General features: G+C 50.7%; 1 protein-coding gene across 1 annotated transcript in view; it reads right to left on the reverse strand.

Moving 5' to 3' along the window:
- Positions 1-17,294, reverse strand: part of LOC149873974 (cullin-9-like) — a 75,688-nt gene that overhangs the window by 57,684 nt on the left and 710 nt on the right. The window contains exons 2-3 of the mRNA XM_090040004.1: positions 5,335-5,943; positions 266-420 (exon numbers count right to left, since the gene is read on the reverse strand). Of these exons, the coding sequence (XP_089896130.1) occupies positions 266-420; positions 5,335-5,929 (750 nt within the window). The 5' untranslated portion in view covers positions 5,930-5,943. The remainder of the gene's footprint in view (positions 1-265; positions 421-5,334; positions 5,944-17,294) is intronic.

The raw sequence follows: 17,294 nt of genomic DNA on the forward strand, positions 1-17,294 counted from the left end.
AAAGGCAGCACTAACATGCGGGGCCCAATCTCAGCATGCACGGTTGGGGAAGGGGTGGGCACTGGACTCTTATGGTCCAATCCCAGGGCATGGGGGCCAACTGAAATCCCACAGGGCCCAATCCTGGTGTGCATGACCCGATCCAGCCTGTGGACCGTCCCTGCACCAATCATCTGGCCCACAGGGCAAAAAGCTTGAGCACCACTGCTCCATGCCCTTGTGCCCTTTGCCCCCCTTCCCAAGGGCTGCCTGAATCAGTTGCTACCTGTGGAAGGTGGATGCCCTCAAAGGACATGCAGTGCTCTTCAGAGGACGTAGTCTCTGCAAACAGCTCCAGGAGGGTGTAACGACTGTCACAGTCCATGTGCTGCTCAATGCCATCCTGCTGGCTCAGGGACAGGAGGACATAGGCCCGACTCCCTGCAAGCACAACAGATACCAACTTAATGCTTCTACATGGAGGCTCATCCGCACCAGGAAGGAGAATCAAACACAACAAACACAACCTGTAGCCACTTATTCCCCTTGTGTAGGGAGTTTTGAAAGCCTGACACTCCCAAGCCCCTTTCAACAATCACCAAGGCACCAAACAATCCTAAGCTGAAAAGATTTTGGAGAGGTCACTGCGCATGTTAGATAGGATGGCCTGCTATTCACCAGACTTTTCCCCATGTCAAGGGGCCAAGTAACAGTCTAGAGCAGCAGTTTCTAAACTGTGGTATGCATACCACCTGTGGTACGTAAATGACCTGGAAGTGGTATGGAAAAGGGGCCACATAAACCCAGAGCACAGCAGCACCATGTGTCAAGCAGCACCCAGCAGATAAGTGTGATGGGGGGAACGGAAGCAAATCAAGACCCCCCACAGTGAGAGAGATAGAGGGTAGGGGCTGGGGTGAATGGGGCCCCAGGGTGGGTGGTGGGATAATCAGAGCCTGGGCAGCTTATCCAGGGGCATGGGGCAGGGCTCCTCACCATCGCGTGCATCCTGGAGCAGGCATGTGGGGCACATGCCCCCCAGATCTGTGCATGGGGCAGACACAGGCTGCTGCTGGGCTCTGCACCACACTGCCGCTGGCTCGGGAACCTCACAGGATGCCACGTACCTGCCGTGCACTGGCTGCACTCCGTCTTCTGCCCACCTGATGGCAACAGGCACAAGGCATGCCATGCAGCTCCAGAGGCAGCTATAACATGGTGCAGAGCGCAGCGGCAGCATGCTGCTCCCCAGGAGTTTTCACTCCCTGGGCCAGCTGGCCCCATCCCCAAAGCAGGACCGGCACAAAGGCAGGCTGCACACTGGGCTCTGCACCACGTGACGCTGCATCCGGACCTGCACAGGACACCATCCGCCTGCCACTGCTGAGTGGGCAGAGGCACTTGGCCAACATGTAGGATGCACATGGCAGCAGGGCATGGGGGCAGCTCCTGGGGCAGGCATGGGGGCACATGCCCCCAGGATCCATGTGGCAGGCAGAGGTGGGCTGCACACTGCTGCTGCCACTGCCTCCAGACCTGTGCAGGACACTATGTGCATACTATGCAAGACACTATGTGCCTCAGCCAGTCCTGCGCAGATCTGGAGGCAGTGCCACAGTGCAGAGCCCAGCGCCACAGCGCTCGCCTGCCTCTGCCTGTGCACAAATCTGGGGGGCACATGCCCCACCTTGCCTGCCCTGAAGTGCGTACAGCCCCTCCCCTCCCCTGCTGCCTCCAGACCTCCGCAGGACACCACCTGCCTGCCACCACTAGGCGGGCAGAGGCGCACAGGTACTTAAGGCCACACAGATACTTGAGATTATATTGTTTTAAATTGGTAGTACTTAGTCTATCAGTGTTTGGGAACCTCTGATCTATAGAGAAGAGGCTATGATGGCAAGTTTGTTTATTGCCACAGGAAGAAAGACAATGAAACAAAAAGCTACCAAAATTTAGCAGATAAATGAAAACAGGCACCTGGCAAGCACATACTAGCATTAAAAGTGATGCAGAAACTGAAATCAAAAGTCTTGTTTGAAAGCCTTTGCGTCAATTAAGAAAAAAGTCAAGACCTCCTCTCCTCCAAAACCACTAGTTCTGCTATTTCACATTACAAATTCACAGGCCCTGTCTGGCTTGCAGGATGGATCGGGCAACAAGACAAGATAGTGAAAGCTGAAGCTCTTGAGACAAGAGAAAGGTGATCATTGTTTAACACACTTTCCTAAGATCTCATTGTAATGATGCTGAAGAAAAATGACTCTTAAAGATTTAATATTCATGCTTTTCAATTAGGCAAAAGCTTACGAATTCAGTAGATCTTCCTAAAAAAAAATTATACGTCTGATAGGTGTAAAGTCAAATTAAAACAAGTAAGAAAGCACCTTTGTTTTGGATTAAAAAACTCTTTGACATCTGTTTTACATTATAAATAAACCAAAAAGATCATTAGAGCAGGTCTTTTAAAAGCCTTTGCAGTTCATTTCGTAGGTGACACTAGTATTTCAAAAGTCTGCTGTGACCCATTTACAACCTTCTGAACAGTCTTCCCTGGAGATGCCACTTTTCATGCCTGGAAATTTCTGAGCACATGTGTAAAGTTTAAAAGCAGCTGTTAGATGTAATTATGGGTTATCACATAGCCAAAAAATAATGTAATATGTTGTGAACAGCTCTACAGCCACATTGGTGAGTAAAACCTAACATCACATGAGCTGTCATTCCCCTGCTCCTTATAGAATTTAAAATGTTTTAAGACATCTTCAAACAGCTAAAAAATTGAGAAAACTCAATGAGGTACAGGTTGTACATGCTGTATGCAATGCCCTGCCTGTCCCCACCTAGACCCTTGCTGCCTTCTGGATGGTGCAGGGGAGAGTTGGTATCCCAGATCAAGTATGCTGCAGAATCTTTCAGAGACAAATCAGAGGCACAGCCCTGTCCCCACTGATGTCAACAAGGGCAGGTTTAGACCAAATATTTTTATGTTGCATTAATGCAATTCCAGAGCAAGTTGTCTCCTGAACCCAATAGCAGCACACAAAGAACAGAAGCTGCAAAAACAGACCTACCAGACTAGGACATAAACTTCAAGTCTGGTTGGAACCAGCTTAATACATCAACATACAGAAAGGAAAGACACAAAAGTTAGGACAAGGCAAGGGAGAGCCTGGAATACCCAGAACAAGGGGCATCAAGGTAGAACAAAACCATCATGCAAATGGAAAAAGAGGCAGAAATATGAACCATCAAAATGACAGGAAAGCAGCCACAAACTGCTGCATAAAACCATCAAAGCTGGAACACAATAATGAAGGCCCTACTTTCCAACTGGAATCAAGACAAATGAACAAATGAACCTGATAGCATGCAGAGGGGCAGCTGATACGACAAGAAATGTTAAGACATCCTGCAAATAATGCAGTGCATGCTTCTGCTGTCTGTTACATTATCCACCCATACTGAATAGAGGTGCACCAATGAAGGTTTCTGGGGCGGATATTATTAATGAGCCATATTGGCAGATACCAGTCCGAGCACTGATATGCAGCCTGGCAGCTTGGAAAGCAGTGTCCACCTGGTTAAGTCTGTTGTGGGGGAAGGGAAAGGGCAGATCAGGGCCCCCAGTGAGGAAGGAGGGGGTCTGGGGCAGGGGCTGCCCAGCCAGGGCAGGGCACAGGACAGGGCAGCAAGCAGCCTGTCCAGGTGGCAAGTGGGGGGCGTGGCTCCCACCATTGCGTGTACCCCCAGGGAAGGCACGGGGGGGGGTGTATGCCCCCAATATCTGCATGTGGGGCAAGGGCAGGCTGCCGCTGCAGGCTGGGGCTAGGGGTGGCGCCTTCCTGGTGAGAGAGAAGGGAGAGGTTGGACCAGGGCTACATTTAGGCCAGGCAGCAGCAGCACTGGGGATGGGCTACAGCCCCCTGTAGCCCTCCCTTCCCATCCCAAGCAGCACCACTGCCCACCCTGAGCACAGCCCTGGCCCAACCCCACTACTGGGAAGAGCCTGGCACCACCCCTGGCCCCAGCCCACAGCTGCAGTCTGCCCCTGCCCTGCACACAGACCCAGGGGACACATGCCCCCCATGCCTCCCCCAGGAGTGCACACAGAGGCAGGAGCCACCCCACCCTTTCTGCACAAGCCACTCACAGCTGCTTTCTGCACCCCGCCCCGTCTGGGCAACGCCTGCCCCTGCCCCATCCCCACCATAAGGGCCTCAATCTGCCTACCCCCACTCCCCTTCTCTCCTCTCACCCCTTCCCCCTCCAACAGACTTACCAGCTGGATGCTGCTCTCCCACCTGCCAGACTGGCCATGCGGTGCTGCAGCTGCACACATGCACATGGCATTTATCAGCAACATTATCAGACACATCAGCCAAAAGAGCCTATTGCCAATAATGTCAATTTTCCTTTCATCAGTGCCAATAAGATAAATACACTAATGCTGAAGCCTGTCCCCTTCCTATACATATATAATGGTACACTACCCAACGATAATCACAATACCTAGTACTAGTTCTTTGCACAGGAGAACTGACTCCTTCAGGAAGAGGAGCCAAACTCTCTGTGGAAGCTCTTGGAGGAAGTGAACCATAGACATCTCCTCTAAGGTTCTATTCTCCAGCTCAGGGAATTTACTGTCCTGAGATTTCAGAGACCAGAGCCTACCACATACAGGAGCTATACCTTTTTTTCCCCCATCTCCCTAGCCATAAACAGCCTTTCACTACACAATCACTAGCTAAGGTCATCATTCATTACTGAAAATTTTACTCCATCCATCAACAAGAGCACTAGAGAAACAAGTTTAGCTTTACAATTTGGCTGATTAAATTATCTCAGGACTGAATAATAATACTGCACCAGGCTGTGAAGGCTCTGCACAGATTCAACAAGGTTTGCTTGTATGAGGCTGATCCTTTAAAGCTTTTCCTTATATCTAGACTTTGCTCTTTTACTTCCTTTAACCCTGGGGGGGAGGAAGGGCAAAGACTGCAAAAGCAACTGCTGAGGCTTCACCTTGTCTAGCTCAGAGACAAAAGCACAGTGCAACCAGGGCCTCATAAAAATGTCAGTGCTTATGTATGTGAACTCCTGCCCTTAGTGAGGATCTTCCAATCAACCAACCCCTTTCCAAGAGCCATTTTCCAAACGTAATATTTACCCTTACCAAACAACTCCATATGATCACAAAGTTACACCCTATTACCTCCCAGTACACTTTGGCTGTTTGGAAAACACCATCTACAAAACCTCCTCCATGTTCACCACAAGCACCAGCTTTCCAGCAAGCTGACACTATTCAAACATGCCCTGGGGTTCTGTACAGGGCCACTCACCAACGGGTCTTACCTGCATCATGCGAAGCCAAGGCCCTCAGCATCTTGCCAGCACTGCGCCGGATTTGCTTCTCCTCATTACAAAGCATCTTCATCAGCAGATCCAGAGCCCCCGTCTCCTTGAAGACACCGGTCAATGAGCCAATGCTGGCGTAGGCACTCAGCACGTGGATGGTGTTGAGGATAGAGGATGCTGGGCCCATAGCCCTAGCCATTTGCCGGCCAGCCCGCTGCACCAGACTCCTGACATCTTCCTTCATTTCCAACAGCGAGGCTTCATCCAGTGTGACACCCGAAGGAAACGTGCTGGGTGCCTTCTCCTCCTTCACTCGCTGCCCCTCAGGCTTCCTCTTGCCCAGCAGCGTCGGGCAATTGGCATAGACCTCCTCTGCTGACATCCACATCAGGATGTTCTCCGCTTTGCTCTCTGTGGAAGAAGCATTGGCGTTGCTCCCCGTGCCCTCCTCCAAGCTGAGGATGCTCCAGCGAATCAGGTACTCCGTGTGGCCATCATGGCTCCAGCGCTGACGGATCAGCTCCTCAGGGTAGGCCTGCAGCTTGGCCCCCAGGTTCACCAGCAGGTTTCCATTGCGCCTCTCACTCACCATGACGGGGAACGTGGCTGTAGAGGAAAGGAGAAAAGCAGGTTACCATCCCTGGAGACAGCTCCTCTGAGAATACCCCAGCCTGATGCTCCAAGGAAAAGTCCTCTCGGATGAAATCTCCAAGCTCTGAGCACTCAACTGACAGAAAGAAACCTGAAAATAGGCTGTTCCGACAGCTAAGACTTGTGCCATTCTGCAACCCAGGCCACAGCTTTGTAAGGAAAGTCCTAGTTGGGAGTTCTTGGAGCCCCAGAACTGATGGAAAGTGAAGAAGGGCCTCTAAGGAGCTCTGGAACCCTCCCTGCAGAGGCAAACAGCATAGCTCCCTATGACAGTCAGCAGGAAAGATGGAAAAGGCCTAAGTTCATCTCATGGGAGGAAGCACAGTCAAGACAGGAAGGACACTGGACGGAGACTTGCTTCTCCTTTATACCCCTACTTCCCCTCCCTCCATTTATCGGTCATGTCTATTTAAACTACACTTTTTAGGTAGAAAGTACTTCTCACTAAGATTCCCTATAGCCACTAGCATTGTATCAATTATGCTTGGGACAAGTGACTAATAGTTTCTTAGCCTTGGTACATATATAGCAAATTCTCTGCATAAAGCAATTCTATCAGCCTCCCCAAACATTCTTGCTGCTACTCCCTGAATTCCACTTAAATAATATGTAATTTTTTGGTACTGACCAAAGGGGCAGATTTTCCAGAGCAAGGAATTATCACCTCAGACTGCCCAAATCTAGAATCACAGACTAAAACAACTCTACCACTACCTCTATATTTCAAACTCCTCTGACTTGCTACTCATGGCTGGTAACCAACTCCTCATTTGCCCTGCATCAGGGACCCCCTCCCAAAAAAAGGGCAACTCCTTCCTGATAATTCAGCTACATATAAATCCTTATTTCTAAACTACACCAGATGCTGGGGTAGATTCAATTACAATAAAAGAAAGGGGCTAACAGAAGGAAGGAATGGAAAGGAAGCAAGGCTGCTCACCTCTTTCAGGCATCACTAGCTAGCTAACCCAGCAGTCCTCAACCATTTTAGATTCACAGCATCCCCCTCCATAATTGTCTTTGACTTGGAGGTACCCCAGCTGAAAACCACTGTTGTACTGATTCAGCTTACCTCAGTGGTTCTCAAACAGAGTATTGCTACCGCAGCCAGGTAGAACAGCACCACATTCCTGGTATATAGCCAGATAAGTCTACAGCAGGCAAGCATGCCTGATCTTGCTGCAGCCCTTTCCAGTGTCCTCCACCCCCACAATTCCCCCAAGAAAGAGAGGCATGCAGGAAGGTTCCACCCATGCACCTGTTTCTAGGAAGGACTGTGGCAGAACCATGTGCTCCTGCCTGCTTTAGACTTACCTAGATGGGCATGAGGTATACAGAGCAGCTGCATCTGGTTGCAGCTGTCATGGTGCCTGCACCACAGCACCCCTGAAAGGGTCTCAGAGTACCACTAGGGACCACTGCTCTGGACATACTTTTTTGTTTATTCTAGTTCTGTCACCTCAGAATTAACGTCCTTACCAGCCCCTGGGGTTAACACTAGCAATTCTTCCCACCTGCTAGCACTACCCAGCTGTCACTATCATAAAGCAAGCTCTCCACCCATGAAAGAAAACTGTTTTGTTAATCAGCTGCAGGTTCTCCAGCATACTTGAGATATTACAGCAGGGGTGGGGAAAATACAGACTGCAGGCCAGATCTGGCCCCACCAACTGTCTGGATCCAGCCCACAGTGACCCTCGCAGTGCTTCACATGAGGCTGAGCCCCATCCACTCCCACCAGGTGCTGGTGGTCACTGGACCAGGACCCAGCCAGCATGCAGCTTCTGACAGGGCTGTTCCCAGTGTGGCTGTAACCAGCGGGATGCTGCTTCTCTCCCCTCACCTCCATTGGAAGCTGCCCAGCTGAAGCTTCCCTTCCGACCACCCAGAGCAGAGCAGCAGGGGGAAAAGCAGGAGGAGAAGTTGCCGCTGGAGGTGAGGGGAGCAGAGCAGCCTGGACAACTTCAGTTGCACTGGGAAGTCCCCATCACAAACTGCATGAGCTGGCCAAGCTGGTAGAGCTGTTCTGCTCCCCTCAGCTGTGGCTCCTGCCCAGTGTGTGGAGCTCCAGCTCTAGCTCCCAGCTGCCTTCCACCTGCTCTGTTCACCCAGCACAATGAGCAGTCAGTGGGCAGGCAGAGCAGGTGGAAGGCAGCCAGAGTCGGAGCTGGAGCTCCACGCACTGGGCAGGAGCCACTCAGCTGAAGCTTCCCCTCAGCTCACCCAGAGCAGCGTGGCAAGGGCAGGAGCAGCAGCCGCAACTGGAGGCAAGGGGAACAGAACAGTCCTGCCAGCTTGGGTCCCAGCCAGCAGGTGCAGCTTCAGGTGGGGCTGTTCCCTCTGTGGCTGCAGCTGGCTGAGTGCTCTGCCCCCACCTCCCAGTGACAATGTGAGCCCAGCTGTCTGCAGCTGCTAGGGTGGATAAAACTCAATTTTATTTTATTTTTCATTTAAAAACATAAAAAAAATAAAAAACGGATTTTTTATTTACATCAGATTTGCTTTAATCGGGGGGTTTTGTTAAGATGCTTTTTAAAAAAAATCTATATAAAGATAGTTTTAATTTAAAATATGTTAAAGCTCAAAGATATCATCATGGAATAAGATTTATAAACTTCTAATTATATATTATTTGAAACAACATACTCATGTAAACTTTTTAGAAAAATGTTATAAATAGTTCACAACAGCCATGGACTGTATTATGGGCCCAATCTTATGGGGTTCCCTGAGACTCCTGTGTAGATTAGAAAAAATTAAAGAAAACCACTCTACCCAATGGGACACAGTGCTCAGTCTAGAAGATCCCATTAAGCATCTCTGTGATACTTAGCTTCAGTTCTCAAACTGTGGATTTGTCTCTCCAGAGGTAATATCCTTGTTAACAGCAGTATATGGAAATGAAAGATAACAAACATGATTACCTACCCATCAGCTCTATTGTCTCTCTGCAAGTTTGTGTACACAGTCAAGACTTTACCTATCTCTAAAAGTGCAGAGTTTCAGGAAGTTAAATGAATAAAGGAAATAACAAGAATGCATTATTTGTAGAAAACAATAACTAAATTGAGACTTCTTGACCAGTGATTTAGATCATGATTTAAATCATTATTTAAATCGATTTGCTTTAAATAAAATCCACCGTGGCAGCCACACTAGGAACAACTGCGCCAGAAGCTGTATGCTGGCCACGGCTGGCGGGTGCGGGCAGGAGCATGGCATGGGCTACCCCATGGGCTTGGCCCCATGTGGAGGGCCATGGGGGCAGCCACCAAGCAGGTGAATTCTGCTAAATGCACCCCCCCACCCCCAGCTGGCTCCCAGATAGCTACCCCCTCCTCCCTACATGCCCCCTCCACAGACCCCCATACACCCCCTGGCTCCCCCCACCAGAGGGCAGCGCATGCAGGGAGCAGATTGTGTCTGTCCTGCTCCTCAACAAGCTCCCTGCCCACCCAAAGCCCCATAGGGTGTTTTGGTGAGTTGCCATGATGGGAGGGGGTGCTGACCTAGCCTACAACACCTCATCAAAACTCCCTGTGTGGCCCTCAGGCCTAAATAACTGCTCACTCCTGTATTATAGTAACAACTGCCCTTGGAAATGGCTAGAAAGTGTAGGAAACACAACTAAGCAAACAAAAAAGGCACAGCCCTGCCCCCCCCCCCCGTCAGCTGGGACTCTCACCACTCACCCTCCTGAGCTGCCAGCTAGTAAGTCCATTGTGGTTGAAAGGGAAGAGGAAAGGAAGGGACATGTGGGGAGAAACCGATCAACCCCTCCCCGCCATGGTAAGGGAGGGGGCAGGAGCAAGGGCAGGCGCTGGTCAGCTGGGGCAAGGCATGGGACAGAGGCGCAGCTCATCAGGGGGATCTGTGTGGGGCAAGGCAAGGCAGGAAGGCAGGCTGCAGCTGCGGGTTGGAGCCAGGGCTGCGCCAGGCTCTTCTTGCCAGAGCTGGGCTCAGGGCAGGGGCTACCGAGGGAGCTGCAGCCACCCCAAATTTTTCCATCGCTTCCTCCCAGTGCCACCACCGCATGCCCAGCACAGCCCCAGCTCTTCCTGGCTCAACCCCTGCATCCCCCCAATACACTGAGCTGGGGCTGTGCCAGGCAGGCAGTGGCAGCAGAGCTGGGAGGGAACTACGGCCAAATTTAGGGTGCCTGCAGCCCCCTCCGTAGCCCCCACTCCAAGCCCAGCCCCCAGCGAGAAGAGCCCCATGTAGCCCAAAGCTGCAGGCTGCCTGCCCCACCCCATGCAAATCCGGAGGCACATGCCCCACCCCACCCTCCATGCCCTCCCAGGGTGCCCGCAGTGGCAGGAGCACCCGCTCACCCCCACCCCCGACAACCTGTGGCTCCATCTCGCACCCTGCCCCACCTGGGCAGTGGCCGCCCCTGCCCCCTTCCTCACCACAGGCGGGGTGGTTGATCTGCATCCCCCATGTCCCTTCCCTCCCCACTCCCCTTCCACCACAACAGACTTACCAGCTGAAGGCAGCTCTCCATGCTGCCAGGCTCTGCTCCTCGCTGCCTGAGTGCTGCACTGCGGATGCATGCACACAAAGGCATTTACTGGCCAAATTATGGCCCACATCAGACCAATTTCCAATATAGACAATTTTCTTTATATCCGTACCAATCCAATATTGGACTGATGTATCAGTGCACCTCTAATATCTAGACATAGATAAAGATCAGGGTTGGGCAAAATGGCAGATCTGGCCAGCAGCGGCTCCATTTCCCAGCAGCCCCTGCCAGCACAGCTGGTCCATGGAGACCCCAGCCACTGTGCTATGATACCACAAAGCTGGAGTTGCCATGAAGACCAGCCCCAGCTGCACTGGCAGGCGAAGGCCGGGGGTTGCTCTGGAGCCACTGGGATCTTGCAGCAGGTGCAGCTTAGTCCAGGGCCAGGGCAGAGCCATGATGTACCACCTGCACACTCCGGACAGGAGTATGCAGGCAGCGGATCACAACTTTGCCCCAGCTCGGAACCATGCTGTCACCGCTGCAAGGAGCCAGAACAGAGCAACAATCTGCTGCCTACACACCCATGCCCAGAGCGTGCAAGCAGCATATCACAGCTCTGCCCTGGCCCCAAACCAAGCTGCCCACAACACAATATTCCAATGGCTTCAGAGCAGCCCCCGGCCCTGCCCTGCTGCATGCCCTGCCCAGTGCAGCTGGGGCTGGTCTCCATGGCAGCCCCAGCCTTACGCTATCACAGCACAGTGGGTGGGGTCTTCATGAAGACCGGTCCCAGCCATGTGGGCAGGAGCTGCTGGGCAATGGAGTCCACTACCAGCCAGATATGGCTTGCAGGCTGGACTCTGCCTAGCCCTGATCTCTCTCTCTCTCTCTCTCGGTTGTAGGCTTTATTTTTAGAAGGAACACACCATACATTTTAAGGCAGTGATTTATTTTGATATTTTTTCAGATTCATTTTTCAGCTACATCAGAAAACTGAATTATGATTTGGTTATTTTATTTACCAAAGCTAACTGAAGCAGGTACTTATAAAGTCACTGGGAAGCTATCTCCAATTCACTAAATTAATTATGGATATTTGGGGAACATTTTTGCCATGCTGGATTGGGAAAACAACAACAACCATCCCCAAAACAGACACTGAAATTGTTTTATTTAACTAAAACAACACACTTACGTATTTTGGATATTTTTCTTCAACAAACGTATAATTATTTTAACAAAACAAGCATATGTATTTTTGATTTTTGAACTATTTTAGTTATAAATGTGAAATGTGTTTTTAACAAAAATTAAATAGGTTATTTCAGCTACATAAACATGAAAAACTTAAAATACTGGGTTATACAGCAAACTCAGTATTCACCTCCTCTTCCTGTTTATTCAGAGATTCGGAAAAGACAATATCAGTTCACAGAGATGTTTAATGGGATCTTCTAGACTGAGCACCGAGTCCCATTGAGCAGAGTGGGTTTCTTTAATTTTTATTAATCTATACAGGAGCCTTGGGAAATCCCTTAAGATTGGGCCCCTAATATAGTACCTGGCCTTTTGTGACTTATTTATAAAACTTTTCTAAAAAGGTTACATGAATATATTGTCTCAAATAGTATATAATTAGAAGTTATAATCCTCATGTTAAAGCTCAAAGAGATCATCATGGAATATCTTAAATTAAAATTATCTTTATATAGGTTTATTTTTTTTTAAAACATCTTAAAAAAAGGTAAAAAAATATGCGTCACGGGAAGAACAGGGGGAAGATCCCAAACAGCCAAGGGGGAGCCCTGAGGGCAGGAACCCTCAGAAGAAAACAAAAGTAAAAGAAAAGAAATGAAAAACTTTTTACCTGCAGCAGGATCCGCAGCAGAGCCAGAGATGGAAGTGGGACCCACACAGCTCATTAGCTGCGTCTTTATACACCTGTGGCCAACTGATAAGGGCAGCTGCAGCAGCCGGCCAGGAGGGATAAAAGGAGCAGCTGGCAAAGAGGGAGGGAGAGACCTGCAGGAGCACCAGCAGGGAAGTCTCTCCCAGAGCCCCCACACGGGGAGAAAAGTGTGGGAAACTGCCTCTCACAGCACGGGAAGATACAGTGGAGCCCGCCACAGGAAAGACACTGACGGTGGCAGCACAGGAAGCGTGGGATCAGAGGCACCTCGTCCAGACCGGGGAACCAGATTAGAAGACCGGAAAGAGCAGGAGGAGCTTGACGCCCAGGGTTACCGCTGAAGAGCCAGAGAGGCCAGCAGATGCCAAAACACCAGACCGAGTGGGACCACTGTGGGCTTGAGAGGGCTCAAGGAAGCCCCCCAGGTGGGGGATGAAGGGCATAAGCAGCATGAGGGGCTGTGGAAGACGGGCCCCAGCGGTACAGAGCCACCCCAACAGGGGACATGGGGAAGCCGTACCAAGAAGGACCACCAAGGGTCCAGCGAACCCATAGGCTGGGCGAAGAGTGGAGAGGAGGACACAGTAGCCTACAGTCTAACCCGGACCCAGTTTAGGGCTAGCTAGGGGCCTCAGGTGCCTGGGGCCTGTTGTTGTAGGGCAGGCCGTGGGACCAGGTGATAAAGGGGGCAAAGGAACTCTCTTAGTATCTCTGTTGCTGGTATTTTATTTTTTTATGTTTCCCACTTTTGGAGGCGTTGCAGGGCAAGGTATATGGAGCCTGAGCATTGTTTAAACCTAAAGGGGGTTTACAGCCTCAGGCAAGGCTAGACAGCCATGAGACGCGGTGGGTGGAGTTAAGGTTGGTCCGGCAGACCTATAACCCGTCTCTGCAAGCGTACGCGGAGCCTCAACAGTCGGGAAACTGGCCGAAGGACATCTGGAGCCCGTCAAGGCAGGGTGTAAGGCGAGATAGAGGGGAGGTGGAACCTCACAGAACATCACCAGACAGACGTCCCATAGTTGAGAGACCTCCGGTAGTTGGACACCCACCATTGGAACAAGATTCGAAGTCGTGGCAGGCGAGATTGGGGAAAGGCTATACCAGAAGGAGACACCCACTCAGTGGAACATCGGGGACGGACAAACACCACCGAACATCCGGGCCTGAGCAGCACGTGACCAGATGTTCGAGGCCAGATGGGCACAATATGATTAAATAAAAAAATCTGTTTTTTTTTTATTTAAAAAATTATTGATTTTTATCCACCTTGATATATCTTTTTTTAAACATTTAAATAAAAAAATCTTATACTTCAATTAGTTTTTTTAATTTAATCATCTTTTTATTTTTTAAGATGCTATTTAAAAAAAACAAACCTATATAAAGATAGCTGTCATTTAAGATATCAAAGATATCAACCGCCAGGCTGCATATTGGCTATCGAATCAGTATGGGCCAATATAGCTGGTTAATAATTGGCCATCAGTATCGGCCAAAAGAAATCTTTATCAGTGCATCCCTAGTTTCAAGAACTCCCATTTCCAAGGTATACAGCAGGAGTTGGCAAGTATTATATTTCAGCTGGAGGACTGCATAATGAGTTTTGGTGAGCTGTCAAGGCCTGCACCCAAATCTTTCAAAAGTTATCGTTTTAACAAATTATAGATTAAAAAAGCAAATCATATACTAAAAAAAAAAAAAAATCAAACATATATTTTAATTTTATTTCAAAAAAAATTTGGTGTCCTGATATATGTTTTTGAGTCGTCTATATAGAGGTGATTGCATAATAGGTAAAAATAAAGTCCTACTCTTGTATATAGTGCGGGGGGGAGCACATGCAGCAGAGTTCACTCAGGCTGTGCAGGTGCCATCCACCGCACCACCCCACCCCAATCTAGCTCACAGTGCTCCACATGGTGCCAAGCCCTGCCTGCTCCCACCCAAGGCACGCTACACCACGCCACGCCACACTTCAACCCACCCTGGCCCTAAACAAGGGGAGGCTGCCCACTGTGGGCTCAGCGCCAGGAGTGGGGGGAGGCTGGGGCACATGGCAGCTGGGCTTGGGGAGGGCTCAGCTGTGCAGGGCGTTGGTGGTGGCAGCAGTGCTGGGAGCGGTGGCTGCGGGGGGGGAGGGGGGGCTATGGGGAATCCTGGGTTGGTCATAGGCCCGCAATGTCCCCCCAACACTGCCCTGGCTCAGGGCATGCCGCTCTGCTGCAAGAGACAAGTGCTGGAGAGGGCTTGGCGGGCTGTGGCCACCCCAAAACTCTCCACAGCCCCAACTCCCAGCACCACCACCATTAGCCCAATGGAGCTGAGCCCACCCCAAGCCCAGCCCCTGCCAGGAAGAGGACAGCATAGCCCCCAGCCCCAAACTTCCAGCAGGCAGCCTGCCCTCATTCCATGCACAAATCTGGGGGAAGGGGGCACACGCCCCCTGTTCCTCCCCCAGGGTTGTGCACTACAGCGAGGAGCCACCCAACCCCCATACCTCTGGACAAGCCACCCGCAGCTCTGTCCCACTCCCAGCCCCGGGGTCGCATTCACTGCCCAGGCTGGGCAGCACCTGCCCCTCTCCCTCCATCACTGCAGAGGCCTCAATCTACCTCCTCACCCCCTTTCATCCCCCACAGACTTATCAGCCAGACGCTGCTCTCCACACTGCTCAGCTGCATTCCCAGCTGCATGCATGCATACATGTAGTATTTATCAGTACACTGGCTATACTGGCCAAAAAAAGCTGATGGCCAATCATGGTAATTTATTCATGCTGATCTAACATACCACCCATATATCAGTGCACCTTTAGTTGCACCCACTGGGCTGGGGAGGCCCCAGAGGAGAGCAGCAGAGTGGGGAGCCTGAGCCTGCAGCAGGCAACCCACGTCTACCCCTGCCCCACCCTGTGCACAGATCTGGGGGCCACCCTACACACAGATCCTGCTTCCCCAGGAAAGCATGCATCGGTGGGGAGCCGTCCCCAACCCCCACACATGCCTGCAGCAGGTGGATCAGAGGGGGCAGTGGCCAGGCTCTGCACTTCACTCTGCTGGCAGCTGAGGACCTCCTCCAGCAAAGCTGTGGGGTGGCACCAGCAGGGCTCGGGGGGGGGGGCCGTCAGGGGGAGAGTGAGAGGCACCACGGGGCCAAAGTTTGTTTTTTGGGGGGGGTTGTTTTTTTTTTGGGGGGGGGAGGAGAGAAGGGCACCAGCAGGGCCAGAGGGGCTGTGGGTGGGGGGTGAGGGGCTTGGGCTCGGGAGTGAGATGCCTGGACGTGCATTCTATGAGTGAAGGAAGCAGGGGAAGCTGTGATTTTCCATGATAAAAAACCCAAAATCAAATACCAAAATGTATGGGTATTTAGAATTTATTTTATTATCACAATTCAGGCACTGGTAGGCTTCCAAACCGTAAATATATCAAGAAAAACACAGTGGCCTTTCATTTTAATCATGGATTTCGGGTTTTTTAACCAGAGAATTTGCAATTTTTATCAAGGAAAATCAGAAGCCCCGCTAATCAGTTGGGGGGCTGGATCCGGTCCACAGGCTACATTTTGCCCACTCTTGGTATACAGGATTAGGCAACTGAAGCCACAAGAGCACCAGCCAGAGGTTCCCATTTGCAGAGAGGCACCCTGAGTCAGGGTGCAGCAGTATGATACACACGCCCCGGGAATTCCCTGCCAAAGAATCCCAATGCATCTGTGCAAATGAGAAAACCCAGGCTTCCCCCATTTGCAGACACTTGTCCCCAGCATTTTCCTGCAGGAGCAGCAAGGATGAACCCTCCAGGATAATGAGAGACATCACCCAATACAGTAGATCACCTGGGCAGGGACACGTCCAAGCCCTGGTGATCCGCTTCATAAACAGGTGTTGCCAAATGCCATGTTCTTTCTCTGATGGATTTCGCCACTCAAAATGGGACCTACCTCAACTTTATTTTCTAAATTTCCAGGCAGAAATTATTCTCTTGTTCTTTTCTTCCACTGCTTATAACTTCAAGGCCTGCCTAAACAAACTCTCCTTCCACATACACTTCTTCATGTCTGCTTTCTACACTATTGCCCAACAAAAATACAGCTCTTTAGTCTCTAATATGGATGCCCTGATGCTGTTCAGACTCTGAAAACTCTCTCTTCTGTAGCTGCCATGAGGTCCTGCTCTCTAGCTTCCAGTACCTGAAGGAATACACTTTCACTATCTTTATACATGTATAAGCAGCACCACAGAAGCACTGGGTGTTGGGTGTGGTAAAGACTGGTTATTTGGATCAGGATGTGCTGAAGCTGCTGCTGAAACTTAAATCTCAGATGCTCCCAACTAGAGGTTCTTGCTGCTCTGCTCAGAATCTTAGCAGTTGCTGCATTTTGGGACCAGAAAGGAATTTTACCCCACAGTCAAATCAGTATTTCACCTCCTCTGTAGCAGAGGGCCTGGTCCTATTCCTTGGATCATTCCAGTATATTGCAACAACCTACTGCCTGTTTTTGCAGTGTGGCCTGGTGCACTTTATAGACATGCCTGACATCTGCCCCTTGTCAGCAGAGGTACATGCCCACCGTGAGTGTCCCAGGCTGCAGCCCCTTCATCACCTACTCGGGAACCTCTTCCCAAGGTTCTGGCTGCCTGGCTCCCTGCACCCTTTGTTTTATGCACTCATCTGTGGCACCACCAAATCCCAGGACCTCCTGATCAACCACTTCCAGGTTCTGGTCAAGCTGGCCATTTAACAGACTAGGAAGCAGCTTCTGCTGGGGTGGCGGGCGGGAACCTGGGCAACTGTGGAACCATTTTCCAGTTACTCCTCTGCACACCTCAGACAGTGTTCACTGGGCAGCATCCACTGGCTCCTTAGACTCAATCGCAGAGGCACTGACCAGCATGCCCCACTCAGGCAAGATCCCTTGCTGTTAACC

The sequence above is a fragment of the Crocodylus siamensis genome, chromosome 1 (assembly GCF_052110815.1).
Source record: "Crocodylus siamensis isolate JL-2025a chromosome 1, ASM5211081v1, whole genome shotgun sequence".
Lineage (NCBI taxonomy): Eukaryota > Metazoa > Chordata > Crocodylia > Crocodylidae > Crocodylus > Crocodylus siamensis.